Here is a 16420-nt window from a genome sequence, read left to right on the forward strand (position 1 = left end):
GTTGACATGCAGAACAGGTGTGGAGTGGAAAGATCAGCCATTTTCAAAGGGCATGGCAGCAGCTGGGAAGATTGGGTTTCTTGCACTTTATACCTTGTGATGTTTGTTGATTTTAAACCACTAAGCTACTTTCTCTGACAACATGCTGTGTCCCATTAATTTCCTTCTTAGCCAGTGAATGACTGGATGCATTATTTTCACCCTCAACTCAGAATAGTTTACTTATTTTCCATGAGCTAAAATGATGGAAATATTTTGTGTATGAGAAAGAAAGTTTTAACATAAAAAATAAGTGTTTTATAAAATAATTGTTAAGGAAATGAGAAGAAAACACCATTTTTCTCTTTTCATATCTCAAATCCTTTCATATTCTCATCACTTTGAAATGACTTTTCCAAATTCTCTCTTGGCCTTTTTAACTTTATCATCAGGAACTTATCATACTAGCTATGATTTTAGAATATTTATTCAGTTTTAATTATACCAAAAAAGACAAAAGGAAGAGCTATTATTGTGACAAATACTAGCTCAGCATCCCTGCAAACTAGGCCATGGAGGGTAACCAGAAGATAAATTTTTAAAAATTTGTGTTTCTTTCCTGATCTTTTGGGATAACCAAGTGTCCCATGCAAGCATCAGAAAGAATAATATTAGCAGAGAAATGAAAACAGAAGGATCTTATGCACCATAATAGGAGACTATGAAAGAAAGGATGGGACTTGAATTACATGTACTAATTGTGCACCCCTAGACGAGAAGAGGATTCAGAATGACCATATAGCCTATGCAGCAGAATGTATACATGTAGGGCTAAGAGAATAAATTAAGAAAATCTTAATTTACTAGAGAAATTTGAGGAGGAAACAATGTGGAAGACCAAATGATTTACACTGAGATAAAAAAAAATATGTACCAATATTAATCCAGAGAAATAATTTAATTAGATATTGCAGGCTACTGTAAAGTAAGATCTTATAGACATTACAGCCAAATCAAAATGATTCCACAATCCTTTACTGTTACTGACATCTTACTTTATTTTTTGGCAATTTACAAGCATTGGATATAGTAGAAAACGACATGGGGAGATTTTTATTAACATTTTGCACAATGTATTTTTTAGTTTTTGAAAAACCAATATCTAATGTATAATTTGCCACATATTAAAATGATATAAAATAAAAATGTTGAACTTTTATAATAGCTATTTGTTTAGTAAGATTTTAGCAAACAACAATAGAACAATTTATTTCAAAATACATTCCCATTCCAAGCTATGTTGGAAGCTTTATTAAAATCCAATTTATAATTTTTAAAGTTTGAGTCCTGTGGTACACACAGTAGATTATTGATCAAACATGTTTCAAATGATGGAAATTAAATTGTGCTGACAATATTTTTATTATAAAATTTATATATATATATATACACACACACACATATATATATATATATAATATAAAAGCAACCATGGTTAATCAATTGAATAACAGTAATCCTTTTAGCTGATCTCTTCAGAGATTCACAACTGAGGAGGTGCCTGGCAAGGAACTACTTAAGACAAGTTAACACCAAAAGGTGGTCCTCATTGTGAATTCCAGTTTCCAGAACCAATGGACACACAAAAGAATAGCCTGCTATCATAAAGGACGTAAGTATATTCACCTCCTATATTTTCACTAGTTCTGTATTGTTAGCATTTTACTTTATTCATATATAAAAGAGATTAACATTCATCTCTGTAAAACAAAATATTTTAAAAGCTCTATGACTACCACTGGATAGAGATAAAATATCTTACTTATTTCCCCGTATTTGGTCTGGTCATTTAAAATTTTTTTCACATAACCAGAATACTGGTGTAAGATGAGGTATAAAAATGTCCTGTTTTGACAAAATAGTGACAAATATTTGAATGTAGATAGTCCTTGAAAAATTTACTATCCACATATTAGAGCCCCTCAACAAAACATAGTTCTACTAATCCAACAAACCACTTAGTCATTTTATTCTGGTTGAGAATTTTATTGTGATGTTGATAGCTTCTAGAAGTCAGAGTTCTCAAAAAGACAGTTATTTTTTACTACTTAACATTGTTAAACTTCTCAATTAAATTTTAGAGGTTTGTGTCTAAGAGTGAGAACCCCAGAAAGATAAAAGATGGAAATGATTAAATCATATTTCTTGTTTAAAATAAGAGTGGCATATGTAAAGATCCTCATTGCTAAATACTCTGCTATGCTCTCATTATGCCCATAGTCAAAGTGTGGTGAGACGTGAAACTGGCAGCTGTGCATAAAGGAGAAGAAAATGGCCTTTACCAAGATGGTCCATAGCCAAGTCCTTCTCAGCAGAGGCTACGAGTTCATCCTACCACTCATTCTTATTCAGCATAGAGATGTGACCAAAAGAGACTGACAAGCTCAACCTTCTCGTATAGCAGTCCTTTCAACTGTCCTTGTGCCTTTATTCAAGTCCTATAAGTAAGTAATGTTTGAAAAGTCAGTTCAATCCAGTATTTCTTCTTTGCATCAAAGAAACACACAACTACTGAGTGTTTAAAATCCTTTGAAGCTTGTTGCTGTTTTATTACAAATGCGTGAGAACCTTTGGTGAGTTAATGTTACCAGAAATCAAATAGAAGAGGGAAAGGAAGTTACATTGATCATTTAAGGAAAGAATTCTCATTTGGGCACCTGTGCCCATAAAGGAGTGTCCTCTGCATTAAAGAGATAAGCTATGTTGACTAGAACTCTTAAAACATAGAATTAAGAATAACCTCTAAGCCATAAGGAACTGGTGGAATGCTAACTTTAACTCCAACTTAACTTAGTCCTGACAACAAAATATGAGGGCAACAATTTTAGAGATAATTTCTAAGGACTGCTTAAAGGAATTCCACTTGTATTTGATGGAAGTATGCTTCTCAAAAAGCAAATATTTGACCTGCATTCTACTTCAGGATGTTTGCATTTGTTTAACTAAAAAGTTAAAGCCAATGATTCATTTTCAAGGAGACTTGAGAAAAGCATGCAATTACAAGATTGAGAAATAATTGGATACACAAAGAAACTTTAGCAAACCACTAAGTATCAAATGAAAAGTCATTTTACATATTTTTATTTTCTTATAAATTCATATTTGTGAGATATATGAGATGACATGTAATTTTATAGTTATAAGTAAATAAAAATTTCATACTGTTTTCAGTTGAACTTTCCCTGAAAGAACTTTCCATGAAAGATGATGATTCAATAAGCTCCCTCTCTGTGACATTTTTCGTACTCCAAGCCAGTTAAAAATATATTATTTTACTATATATATATATATATATATATATATATATATAGTTTATCAAAGGACCATCACAGAATAGCACAGGCCTTTGTATATTGCAATTAATCAATAATATTGCTGAAATAAATTGTGTATGACTCTTGACTTAACTAAAAAAAGCTCCATTATTTCATACCTTTACCTATAATTACTGTAGCCAAAAATTACTGCTCCATTCTATGTTCACTTCTTTTTAAGTATGCTTACAACTCTACCTATTTTGCCTGTTCACAATTTTGAGTGATCATCTCATAACCTAAAGATCATATAATTATTATCACCAAAGACAAGGAGTTTGTTCTGTAAGTTCACCTTAGGATATAATTCATCTCCTTACTATGAGAAAATATTAACAACTAGTCTAAAACAAAGGAACTATCAGAAAGAACAAATCATTTTAGCATCTATTATATTATTACTTAAAGCCTTATTTTCTATAGCAGTGGTTCTCAACCTTCCTAATGTTGTGACCCTTTAATAGAGTCCCACATGCTGTGGCGACCCCAACCATAAATTTATTTTGTTTATACTTCATAACTGTAATTATGCTCACTGTTGTGAATGGTAACATAAATACCTGATATGCGGCTTCCAAAGGGGTTGTAACCCACAGGTTAAGAACTGCAAAGTAAGTGCAAAGTCACCTTGAAACAATGATTATAGAATGTTAGAATTTTCATGCCTGGATAACACTTAACATTAAAATTGTTCATTTGTGTTACAGTCTACCCATTCAACTAAATAAAAAGAAAATTAAAATTGATTTATGAAAACCCTGACATCATAGGTACAAAGAGATACAATGATATGTACAGGAAGTATTATGTGAATATACATAATACCTATTTTCAGTTTAAGTTTTTATATTGCAACATATATGGGTATAAATAGAAATTTTAATATTTGATCTATCAATATGTGCTGATAAAAGACACAATGCTAAATGAAAATTTCATGGCTAATTCTAGGGACTAAAAGAAAAAAAATCCCTGTGTTTGTCCATGTTTTATCTATTTTTTTTTAAAAACACAGGAGGAAAGTACTCCCAGGGAAAAAAATATCTAAAGCTTTACTGTGAAAGAAATGAATGTGGGCAATAGTACTTTAAATAGTGAAGAGACATGAAGCATTTCAACTCCACAGCCTGCTAAGGAGCAACAGCTGTACCTAATTCCAACTTGACGTGCTTCACATCTCATATTCATATAGGTATTTAATGATCCAAGCATAATGGTCCTATATAGAATAATTACTTATATGAAGGAGCAAACTTCATACGCATTCCTTTTTAAATGATCCTTCAAGAGAAAAACTGCACTGACTCTTTGAACAGTGAATGGTCTCTCCTGCCATTCCAAATGTTTGGGACTAAATAGCTTATCTTTCAAGAGAGAATAGCAACTGTGCCATGCTCACTTTTTCTTGACAGACTCTCTTTGCTTCCCCCCTTCCCAGTACAACCAGTACAAGGAAAAAAGGTAGAACGCCAAACCTATCATTAAGTCATAGTAGTAGACAGTTGCAAGAAATATCAGGAACAAAAGGAAATAAGGTATTTTAGAGTTGGTGGATACTGAAAGCAGAGACTCGCTGCCTTGAGCTTGGAGTTCCTGGGCAGGGACAGTAGCAGAAGCAGAGCTCACTGATCCTTTGTCACTCAAATACCACTGTGACTGTCCAGAACGCATTAACCCTTCATTTTCAGAACTTGCTTCATTCAAATTCTCAAGAGGCTCATTAATTAAACTCATCGGGCCCTGGGAGTTTTCCAAGCTACCTTCTTTTTGTTGGAGAACAGAACCCACGCCTCGTCCTCCTCCACTACCTAGTTTTATTATTTCTGAACTTTTGAAAACATCTTCAGGTTTAGACATGGCATGGCCCAAGATCTCACTTTCTGGGTGCCAATTATATTCTGATTTGGTAGGAATAGACTGGAACGTTGTGTTAGTAGCTGCTTTCTCTTCACCATGAGAAGGTACTGATTTTTTAGAGCAGCGTCTGTAAACTTGAGAGCTGTCCTGAGAAGTGCTGGCAGTGTCTGAGTTAAATGCAGAGTTTACAGCATTGAAGTCTGTTCTCCTTGATAATTCTTGAAGCAGCTCAAGATCTGTGTTTGCCGGGAATATTGTTCTGTCTGTTGCTAGCACTCCCAGATGTAAATCCAGTTTTGACGTAGCTTTTTGATTGCCTGTAATGACCTGTGAAGGTTCGTCTATAGACGTTACACTTCCAATTCCATGTTTCTCCTTGTCATATGTCTTCCGAGGAGAACACGTAGATGTGGTTTTCTCCTTCTCCGTTTCATCTACACGTACGTTACAAATATCTAAATGTGACTCCCTTTCAAAATCATTGTCATGGATTACATCTGCTGTATCTCCATGACAAAGGGAATAATGTGAATCATCCTTCCTCCCTTCATGTGGATCAAACGCTGTTTCTTTTACCTCGATGGGCCTGTCATTTCGTGCTGTCTCTTGAGGTAGCTTAGCAATTATTGCTTTTCCTCTAGCAGACGCGCTTTCTGGAGTACTTTCTAATGTTGTCTTAATTATATAAGCTGTAACTGCTTGTGCTTTCTCAGTAATAGCATGATCAGCTAGAGAAGACATTTCATAGCATTCTGTCTCTTGGCAGGTAAACAATTGTTCTGTAGGAGTAGCTTTCAGACTCCTACTGTTATCTCTTTTTTCCCACATGTCTTTATACTCTGATTCTTCTTTGGTATGCTTGGTTATATTTGTTTCAGTCTCTCTTGTTTCTGGCTGACTTTCCAGATCATTCCAATTTTTCTTATGCTGTGTGTTCATATCCTGATCTTCACTATTACTAGAGTCTGATTTTTCCCTGTCAGCTTGAAAGAGATAATCATCAGTCAAAAGACTGAAATCCCTAGGAGAACCAAGATCCGTAGTTCTTGGTTCTAAATTGGTACCATTTCCAACTTCTCTCCAATTCACTTTTGTATTTGTGGAAGGAGGGGGATGTACTGGTACTGCCCAGGTGTTAGTTGTAGTATCTTTGCTTAGTAGAGTTGTCAAATCTTGGTGATTAGCTTTAGCCCCTTCAATGCTTATTTTTGGGTACACCATTTGTCCCTCTTGGTTCTGGAATATTGACTGAAAATTCTTGCTTGGGTTTTCATTAACACCTAAGCCTGTTTGCTTTTCCTTTTTATCATCAACTTTGGCATAATTATCTTTGGAAGATGCATGTGATTCTTCCAAATTTGTGGATGCCTCTAAATAAGACTCTCCATGGGAATATTTATAATCTTTTATCCCAGTCTTCTTGATTCCTGCTTCTTTATTCTTAAGACTACACGCCATTAGTTGATCAGAGGAAGAACACACTCTTCCACTCCCATGGGCTGGGTTGGCATTATCATCCAGGTCTTCTTTGCCGCAGAGTTCGAAGTGAGTTAACTCAGAACTAGTATCTCCCAGTGATGGCCCTATATCCCCCACATCTGAAATAATTTCCTCTGAAGGTGTATGACCATATTCATTTCTTGGGGAATAATTTCTGCTGTGGTAGAAATCTCTCTTTAAGGAACTTTCTGCTGATAAACTTGGAGACAAAGGCCGTCTGAACAAGTCAGTGTGGATTTCATTGGAAGCTTGTGTCTTCTCTAACCCCTCAGCTTTATTTGTGAGATTGACTGCATCTGTTGAAAATATATTCTTTTCATCCTGGGAAGCTATTAACCGTTGGTTTATCTTATGGAAAAAAAAACAACAAAATTATGACAATATGATCTTTTTAAATATATGAGAAGTGAATTAGATTTTATTAGCTCAAGTTATTTATCAAGTTAATTATCTGGTAGATTCCCTTGACTTATTTATTTTGTGGATTTCACACAAACTCTGGAAGTTGGATGTTTGGGGCAAGGTCTTGTAAGGTATGACTTGGGAATAAGATTGGTAAGAAAAGGGGCCCAAATTAATCACGCTCCATCTTTCCTTCCAAATATCACATTGTATTATTCAACCATTCTTGCTTGTCATTGCACTTTTTCCTCACTTGAGATATACACATTGATAGCTCCATGCTAATCAATTAGAGAGCAGCTTCCTGGGTGCCCCTTGCCACATTTATACGTGCTGTAGGTGCCCCCATTACAGTTTCTCTTATTAATATGTTTTCTGCAAAGCCTCTGCAAACTATTAATAGCAAAACGTCACTCAAAGAAAAGTGAGGGAGTTAATGTCTCTGCAAATTCCGTTTTAATGACCCTCTGCCAACTGGTACTCAAATGTATTTGAGCTCTTCAGTGATGCCAACTGTCAGGATTTAACAGTGAGATGCCTGTGTTTTTTTTTTTCCTCCTCATAACTGACATTTGCATGATCTCAATAATTATATGCAAATCTTACGTCTTCCCCTTCTTCTCACATAAGGCTCATGTTACTTGTCAACTGCACAGCTGTCTTGTAAGCCAATGCCTGTGGGTTCTACAGATTTGGTTGTATTTCCATCTATTATGGAGCTTCATTGTTTTATGCAGTCACGTCAGCATGGAGCAAATTAGCATCTAAATTACAGCTCCCTGTTCATTTATTGGGCGTACAATCTCAGTAACTTCTAAACAAACTTTTATATTTGAGGCTGCTCATGGTAATGAGGTGTATTGGTGATATATGTGATTTTTCAGGGTCCTTTCATTATATTCTCTGGTTTGAAAAAAAAAGGTGATGTTAACTTTCGGCTGGTGAGGATTCTCACAATGGGTGACAACTTTGTAGTGCCTTAACGTTGGAGCACAGTAAATTGCATACTTTAGTGGTGCGGTTGCCATATCACTATTGCAGAAGTGAAATGTGGGTGGGTGGGGGAGATGAGTTCTAGTTCTTTTCAGTTTCAGCATTGACACTTGAAGAGGCAAATGTCATTTTAATCTTAGATGATTATGAATCCATGTATCACCATGCTAGGAGCTCCCACCAAATACAATAAAGAATAAATTGCATTATGTGACTCATTTGCTTCTGCCTCTCACTGTGAGCTAAAAGTGCGAAGTGAACCATCTCCTCCAAATCTCAGAACAGATTTGATGTTCACCAAGTGTGAAATTTGTAGTAACAAAGTTTAGACTAAATTGTAGAGTATTGAATTTGTTTTCCTGTTTTAAAATTATGGAGCACTGGCTATTTTCCTTTTCCTTGGTAATTTAATATTTTACAATGCTAAGAAGCTTTGGGATTTCTACTTGGACAGAAAGAGTAAAGAATAACAGGGCTAAACATCAGTATTACAGTCTTCTTAGGTTAGATAGGACCTCACTCTTCCAGACCTCTTACTTTACAGATGAGTTAATGCTAAATGCACACCTGTCATGATGATTAGAACTGTGCATCAGGATGGTGCCCCTTGGTTCTAATTCCTACAAACTATTTCTCAGAGCCACTGGTAATGAGATAGGAAATTAATGCCATTAATTTGCCACTGCAGAGAGCAGCAGCAACATACTGAAATCAAAGTGCCTTGTTGCTCAAGCTAGATAGAGATGCTGGGACAGAATAAGCCATGCTTGCACATTTGCAAATTATATTAGCTGAAGCCATTGAAAGGCAGGCATTGTAGCATCTTTGAAGCATAAATAGATTCATCTTCTCTAACACCGTGGCAACCAGAACACTTACCACCAAGTCTAATTCTTTTTCATTATGTTCGTCATGCTTCTTGTTGATATCTTTTACATTTTGATGATTGGCTCCCAAGTCATCCTTGTCATCATGAGAACAAATGATTGTTGGGATGTAGGACTCTGAAAAGTTAGTATGGTTGGTTTTTAATTATAAGACTGTTTTTATTGCAGATATTAACAAAAAATATATTTTTGTTTAATTTTAAATAAATATTACCTGTGAACTTTAAAGTCTCAAGTTTATTTTCTTCTGGTGTTAGCAGTGGTTCTTCTTTACTGCTAAAATTTAGAAAAACATACATTTGTTTTGAAATTACATCTTTTAAAATATCTTTACATGGTGGAAAATTATCAATAAGACAGATAGTTTGTACAATCCTTCATAATTTGGTATTAAGGTATGGTGATACAGTAATAAATTCTGATTTTAGGGAAACTTAAATAATCTATGCAATCTATACAATGACATATTTCTAAATGAGATTATGTTGTGCTTATTAAAACATACACAGAAAAAGCTTTAAGCAAATGTGCATTTTTCTTTATATTTCATTTAGCCTTTCAAATTAAGAGGCTTGTCATTCTGGTATAAATGGCAAAGTTTTATGAATTGATTTTCCATTGTTGTTATAAAATTGGTTTCTAACATTTAAATAATTATGTTTTATAGCCTGTTTATTTTTCAACTGCATTGCTATGAAAGTAAATTTGTCTCTACAGAAAATAAAAATAAAATAAAACTAGATCACTAAAGCCTGAAAAGCAGTTAGATTTATGCTAAAAAATCTCATGTGTGAATTGCCACTGGCCAATTTTAAAATGGAGACTTCAGGGTGTTCATATTTAAGTACATACCTTATTTCTTAAAAATTCCTGAGATTATGTTGCTTTGTGTAGTATATTTTGTATTCTTATTAGAAGTGAAATGTACTTTTCCCTTTTAAATGTCAGTTGGCAGATTAATAAGGTCATTATAACTATTAGTCTCTGATACTCGATATGTAAGTATAATTAATGAAAGTTTCAATTTATGTACAATTATTCAAAAGTTAATCTATGTCTTGGTTTTCTTTTAAAATTGATGTCTTTTTTACTATTATTACCAGGTATATCTGATGTGTGTGGATGGGTTCATGTATGTAATGGGCCAAATGTGATGACAGAGGACAACTTTATAGAGGCAATTACCTCCTTCTATCTTTATGTAGGCTCTGTGGATTGATCTCAGGTCACAGGTCTTGCCCAGCAAGCACTTCACCCACTGTCTCCTCTTCCTCTTGCCAGTCTTTTCTCCCACTTTCACTCCCCTCCTCAGAGTCTCTCTAAATAGCATGCTGTCCTAGAACTCTCTATGCAGACTAGGCTAACCTTGAACTCACAGATATCCATCTGTGTCTGCCTCCAAAGTGACAGGATTAAAGACATGTACCACCACGTCCCACCCTTAATCTGTTTTTCTTATATTGATTTTTCCCCAGTGAGTTTCTGCAACAACAACAAAACAAACAAAAAAAAATAAAAATAAAACAACAACAAAAAAGACAAGAAATAAAAAAGTGACATTTGCTGATAAACTTGTATATTTGAATCTAGGCTTTTTTAATCACTGAAAATCCCAGCATGGCTCATTTTATTTCCATAAATCATGTGTACGTTGTAAACTCTCCCCTCCGGATTATGTAATAAGATAACTTACTTTTGTATATATTTTTTGTTGTTTCATTTTAACTTTACTGAAAACATTTCTGGGCATTACAATAAAACTAATGTTCTATGTACATAAAAATTCTTAAACTATAGAGTTGGAAGTATGGAAATTGAATTAATATATTACTGAGACCTATAACTATGCAATGATTTATTTTTATGAAATTCACCTACAAAACAATTATTTTGCAAACAATAATATCTCTTTGAAGAACATGCAAGGCTGAAATGTATCCATCCCCTCTGGCTCTTACAAACTATCTTCCTCTTGAGCAAAGAACTCTGAGTCTTGGGGAAAGGAATGTGATATAGATAGCCTATTTATGACTGAAAATCCTGCAGCATCTTGTTCAGTACTTTGAGCACTTGTGGGTCTCTGTATTAATTGCCATATACTTGTCTTCTCCCCATGAACAAGAAGCTTCTCTGATGAGATTTGAGACACACAGTGATCTAAGGTAATAGCAATACATTATCAGTGGTGAGACATATTAAGAGAAGTGTTTTATGGGCAAGCAAGAAAGCCATATGTATGAACTCACAGGAACCATTATAACATGCATAACACCTGTGCAAACTCAAGCCGGACAAAATACTAGCATAAAGGTTAAAGGTGGGCATGAAGTCCGATCTCCAGCTGCAAATTTATTGGCATTTGAGAGATGGTGGGAAAAGAAGAGTCAGTTTTGCAGGTTCATTTAATGATACACTCCTTGGTAAATCAACCACAGTCAGGGAAGGAAAGCCCTATATCCAAGAGAAGTCAATCAGTATAGCACATTGGACTCTATAAGTTTTACAAAGAAGAGAGAGAGAGGAGAGGGAGAGAGAGAGAGAGAGAGAGAGAGAGAGAGAGAGAGAGAGAGAGAGAGAGAGAACTGGGTGTGTAGAAACTGGGCCTCCTTGTCTGGCCTCCGTGGAAGGGGAAATTGAAGAGCCTAGCCTTGCAGAAACTTGAAGTGCCAGGATGAGGGGATATCCAGGGGGCTTCAAACACTCAGAGGAGAAGGGGAGATGGGATGGGGGAAAGATTGTAGGAGAGGGTGACCAGGAGGAGGTCAGTGAGTAAGATGTAAAGTGAATAAATAGAACAAAAATAAAATTGAATTAAAGGAACACACAATAAGATGAATGGGTAGAGAGTTGGGACTGGATCTGGGAGAAATTGGAAAAGACATTAGATATGATCAAAGTATATTGTATTCTTAAAGGATGGATAAAACACTTTTAAGAGAATGTATATACTATTAAAGAAACATTTTAGTTACGCTAATTTCTTATTTGTTCCTAAAATACAACTAAAATTTATTTGCATAGGGAAATTATTTGCTACTAAAGACTTTTTTATTTACTAAAACACTATCACTGAATTTTCCTATCAATTTTAATTGCTCTATTAAAAATGATTGTTTTGAAAAGACAAGAGCTTCATTTGTAAAACCTCACCTTTGAGACAAGTAGTTAGTGATGAAACAACCTTATTACGATTGAGTGTACTCAAAACATGTACATTCAGGAATATAAGGAAAATTTTATATTTAAGGATACATACAAGGATAAAAGCTTGATGCCCCAGAAACAGAAATATTATATACAACATATATAGGAAAAATCTTATAAAATCTGAATTTTTTTCTAAATGATAAAACTATATAAACAAATATTTAAAAAGTTACATATACCATGTTCATAGATAGGAATGAAATATTATGAAGGTTGATATATAGATTCAATGAATTGTAGTCAAAATTATAAAGCTATTTTATAAATTTATGAAGTGTGGATATGTGATTCTAAGGCAAATAACTGAGGGATAATCATGTCTCTATAATTTAAGAGTTCTTATGTAGAATGAACTTTAAAGACAAAGTATCATAAAAGCTGCAAAGCAGCTGAGAAATAGGACTCAAAGAAGAGTGAGAAGATGACACATCCTGGTCAAATCTAACATGTCAGAAAGCAGGGACATAAGAGGGTACTCAGAAATGAAGAAGGGACATGACTATACTTAGGGAAAACAATGACAGTAGAACACATGAAAAATTCAGCTCTAGATGAACTAAATTATTAACATGTTAAAATCTTGGAGATTTCTAGGAAATATATATGATTATACCAAGCAGAAAGAATCTGTTAAATAATAAAAAATCATCATAAAATAAAAACTTTAGTTTGTCTCTTTTAAAATTTAAATATTTAAAAGATATTTATTTTCATTATCAGTGCATGTTTTAGAGCATGATTGTCTGTGAACTGCTTGTACATAATACCAGGGAAAAACAGAACAGAAGCTCGGAATCCCAGGAACTGGAGTTACATGTAATGGTGAGCTTCCATGTGAAACCACTCTCCCAGGACCTCTGCAAGAGCAGTAAGTGTTCCTATTCACTACTTCATCTTTCTAGCCCTGTTCATTGAAAGGTATTAGAAAAGGTGCCTTGAGAGGTGGCTTGGTGCTAAAGAGCACTTGCCAGGCCTGCAGAAGACTTGCAGAAGACCCAGGCTTAAGTTCCAGCACCCACACTGTAGCTCATAACAACCAAGAACAACTGTCCCAGGGGATCTATCACCATCTTCTAACATATGAGGGCACCAGGCATGCTTGCAGGATACAGACACACATGCAGGAAAAACAGTTGTGCAAAAAGTAAATAATTTTTTAAGAGAATTTATTCTCTTAAATACATTTAAAAAAATAAGTACATTTTTAAAAAAACTTTGTAAAATTAAAAAAAAGATTAAACTTGGGGAGAAGATGCTTGTATTACATAAAATCAACAATTAAAAAACAGTACCTGAAAGAAATCTTGATTGTCAGGATTATAGTTACCAATGGTAAGGCAATTTGGGAGGAAGAAATCAGTACATCTGATCATCAAAAGTCTGGGGTTTTTTGTTGTTGTTGTTGTTGTTGTTTTGTTTTGTTTTTTTGCATAGAGTTAATTCATCATTTTCAGTATCCAAACATTTCAATCCTAGTTTTAACTAACTTATGAGAGCACATGGTTTGCTCTTTGCAATATATTGAATGTTAACTTTGAAGTAACATCAGAGTGTTACTTTGACTGATTACATCTAAAGTGTTTAATTAAATATATTTACAATAGAGTTATATTAAACAGGTTTATAATTAGAAGAATAAAAAAAGAGAGATGAATCCATGGGCAAACACCAATCCTTGACACTATTAATGATACTCTGCTATGCTTGTAGACAGGAGCCTAGCATAACTGTCCTCTGAGAGACTCCACACAGCTGCTGACTGAAACAGATACAGAGACCTACAGCCAAATATTGGATGGAGTTCAAGGAGTCTTATGGAAAAAATGGAGAAGGTTTGAGCCCCCCAGTTGAGGGCTCCCCGAGGAAATAGGAACTCCGCAGGAAGATCAACAGAATCAACTAACCAGAACCCTTGAGGGTCTGAGAAACTGAACCACCAACCAAAGAGTATACAAGGGTTGGACGTGGGCACATATGTAGCTTACTTGCAGCTCGATCTTCATTTAGGTGCCCCAGTGACTGTAGCTGGGGTGGGGCAGAAGGGACCTGTCACTGAAGCTCTGGCCTGCCTGTGGATAGCGTTCTTGTTTTGGGGCTGCCTTGTCTAGCCTCAGTGGGAGAAGATGTGGCTAGCCCCACAAATATTTGATGTGCCAGGATTGGAGGATACTCTCTCTCTACCCTCTCAGAGACGGGGAAATGGATAGGAGGAGGAACTGGGGTTGTGTGAGGGGTTGAACTGGGAGAGGAGACAGGCGATGATCAGGTTTATAAGGATATAAAGTGAATGAATGAGTAAATAAATATCAGGATGTAAAGTGAATGAATGAATGAATAAATGAGTATCAGGATGTAAAATGAATGAATGAATGAATGAATGAATAAATAAATGGGAAAAGATGATGATTATTGCTTATTGACAGCAGGACCCACCTCCATCAGTATATCTGACTATGACATAAGTAAAGCCATCTTTTACTATCTCTCAGATCCCTTTTGTGTCCCAAGAACTTTTTTCCTTTTTTTTTTTTTTTTTTTTTTTTTTTTTTTTTTTTTTTTTTTTGTATTCCTGGTGATTGACACACTGCCTGATGCATTCTAATAGCAAAGAAATGCTGTTGAATAAATGTACAACCCTCTTTCTAGACTCTCCTTTTCTATCTCTTGCCAGCATTTTAATGATGCCATCTCTTCTTTACACAAAATTTAATCAAAGAAAAGCAGCAAATATTCATCTGTATATATTCTAAGGCTTACAGTGTTATCACTTCCCAAGTTTACAATTCAGGGGTCAAATGATTAAATTTAATTGTTTTAATTTAGGTTTCTAAAATTAATTTAAAAATTGGTTAAAGCTAATCTAGGTTCTTTGGAGCAGTATTTCATTGCCATAACACTTAGAGTTAGATAGTATAGTCACCCATATTATTTAATCTGCAGAGGCCATTCATTCTTCTACAGATAGTTTGGATATGTTCTTTTAAATATAAGAAATACTGAAAAATAAAGCATTAGTAAATCAAGATACTTACTCCAAGCAAACAATGAGGTAATGATAAAAATAGATAAATCAGTAAAGCACAATAATTACAAAGAACTATAAATATTATAATGAATAATGAGATATGATAGCTACTCCTTAGAGATGAAAGAGCATTAAAATAAGAAAAGCTGGGGACATTTTGTAGATTAATTATGAATTCACCAATAGATAAGTGAGAAGTTTCTGATTTCAGAATAATCAAAAATTACAAATAAGAAGTATAAAATATAAGCACCACAAAACAGGACGCATCTGAGAGCAATAAGACGCTCAGAAGGTTTGAATTGTTTGTCAAGGTGGAAAATCGAGGATGAAACTGGCATGAGTTTAAGGCAGACCATGGAAAGGGTTACTGTATGTTTTTGACTGGTTGGGATTTTGTTTTTGTTGTTGTTGTTTTAACGAATGGATATCTGGCAAGGACATTAAATGAGAGAAACATGATGAGTTCATTTAACCTCTTAGCAAGGTTTACCTAATTTAAATAGTGTTTAGATGGTTAAGGGACAATATACTAAGAAAATATCCTATCATTTTAGAGAAAGAGAGAAAAGAGAGACAGAGAAAGACAGAGACAGAGAGACACAGAGAGAGAGGGAGAGGGAGAGAGGCAGAAGGAGAGGGAGAGAAGAATCAGCTCTGCAATGTTGGCAAAGTTACAAAAAGATAACCAGTGGTTAAGTTAGATATCCTGTTGTCCTAGTCCCTAGGCCAGGATTCTTCTGAGAAGATCCATAGCCTTGGAAAGAACACTAATTCTTCCATTCAAATATATTTTTTTCCTGTTAATAAACTTGTACTTAACTATTACTAACACTGTGACTTCAAGCCAGATACGTAGCACCTCAATGCTTTGTTTTCACCCGCAACATCACTTAGTCCTTTACAAAATGATTATTTTGTATACTTTCCAGCAAATGGACCTGTTAATACTTGTTATCATCAATACCATTACTAATAATGATGTCCCATATGCACTGTACTGAGTACATATTATAGAATAGCAGCTGATGCCCATCTTCATTTAACTAGAACTTTTCTGTTTTTAATATCTACCACATTTTCTCATTAACTCACAAGCTACTTATAGGACAAAAACTTTCAGACTGTGGCTCATACTCTCTTAAACTTTAAAATAGTCTCTTATCTTTTTGGTTGTGAGCCTAGCCTTTAACGGC

The 16420-nt window shown here is 34.7% G+C and overlaps 1 protein-coding gene across 1 annotated transcript in view; it reads right to left on the reverse strand.

Annotated features, from left to right (window-relative positions):
• Positions 1 to 922: 922 nt before the first annotated feature.
• The window catches only part of Ppp1r3a (protein phosphatase 1 regulatory subunit 3A), a 40042-nt gene continuing 24544 nt past the window's right edge, over positions 923 to 16420 (reverse strand). Inside the window, exons 2-4 of the mRNA XM_031381197.1 lie at positions 9207 to 9268; positions 8985 to 9109; positions 923 to 7058 (exon numbers count right to left, since the gene is read on the reverse strand). Of these exons, the coding sequence (XP_031237057.1) occupies positions 4749 to 7058; positions 8985 to 9109; positions 9207 to 9268 (2497 nt within the window). The 3' untranslated portion in view covers positions 923 to 4748. The remainder of the gene's footprint in view (positions 7059 to 8984; positions 9110 to 9206; positions 9269 to 16420) is intronic.

This window comes from Mastomys coucha, unplaced genomic scaffold, assembly GCF_008632895.1.
Source record: "Mastomys coucha isolate ucsf_1 unplaced genomic scaffold, UCSF_Mcou_1 pScaffold20, whole genome shotgun sequence".
Taxonomy (NCBI): Eukaryota; Metazoa; Chordata; class Mammalia; order Rodentia; family Muridae; genus Mastomys; species Mastomys coucha.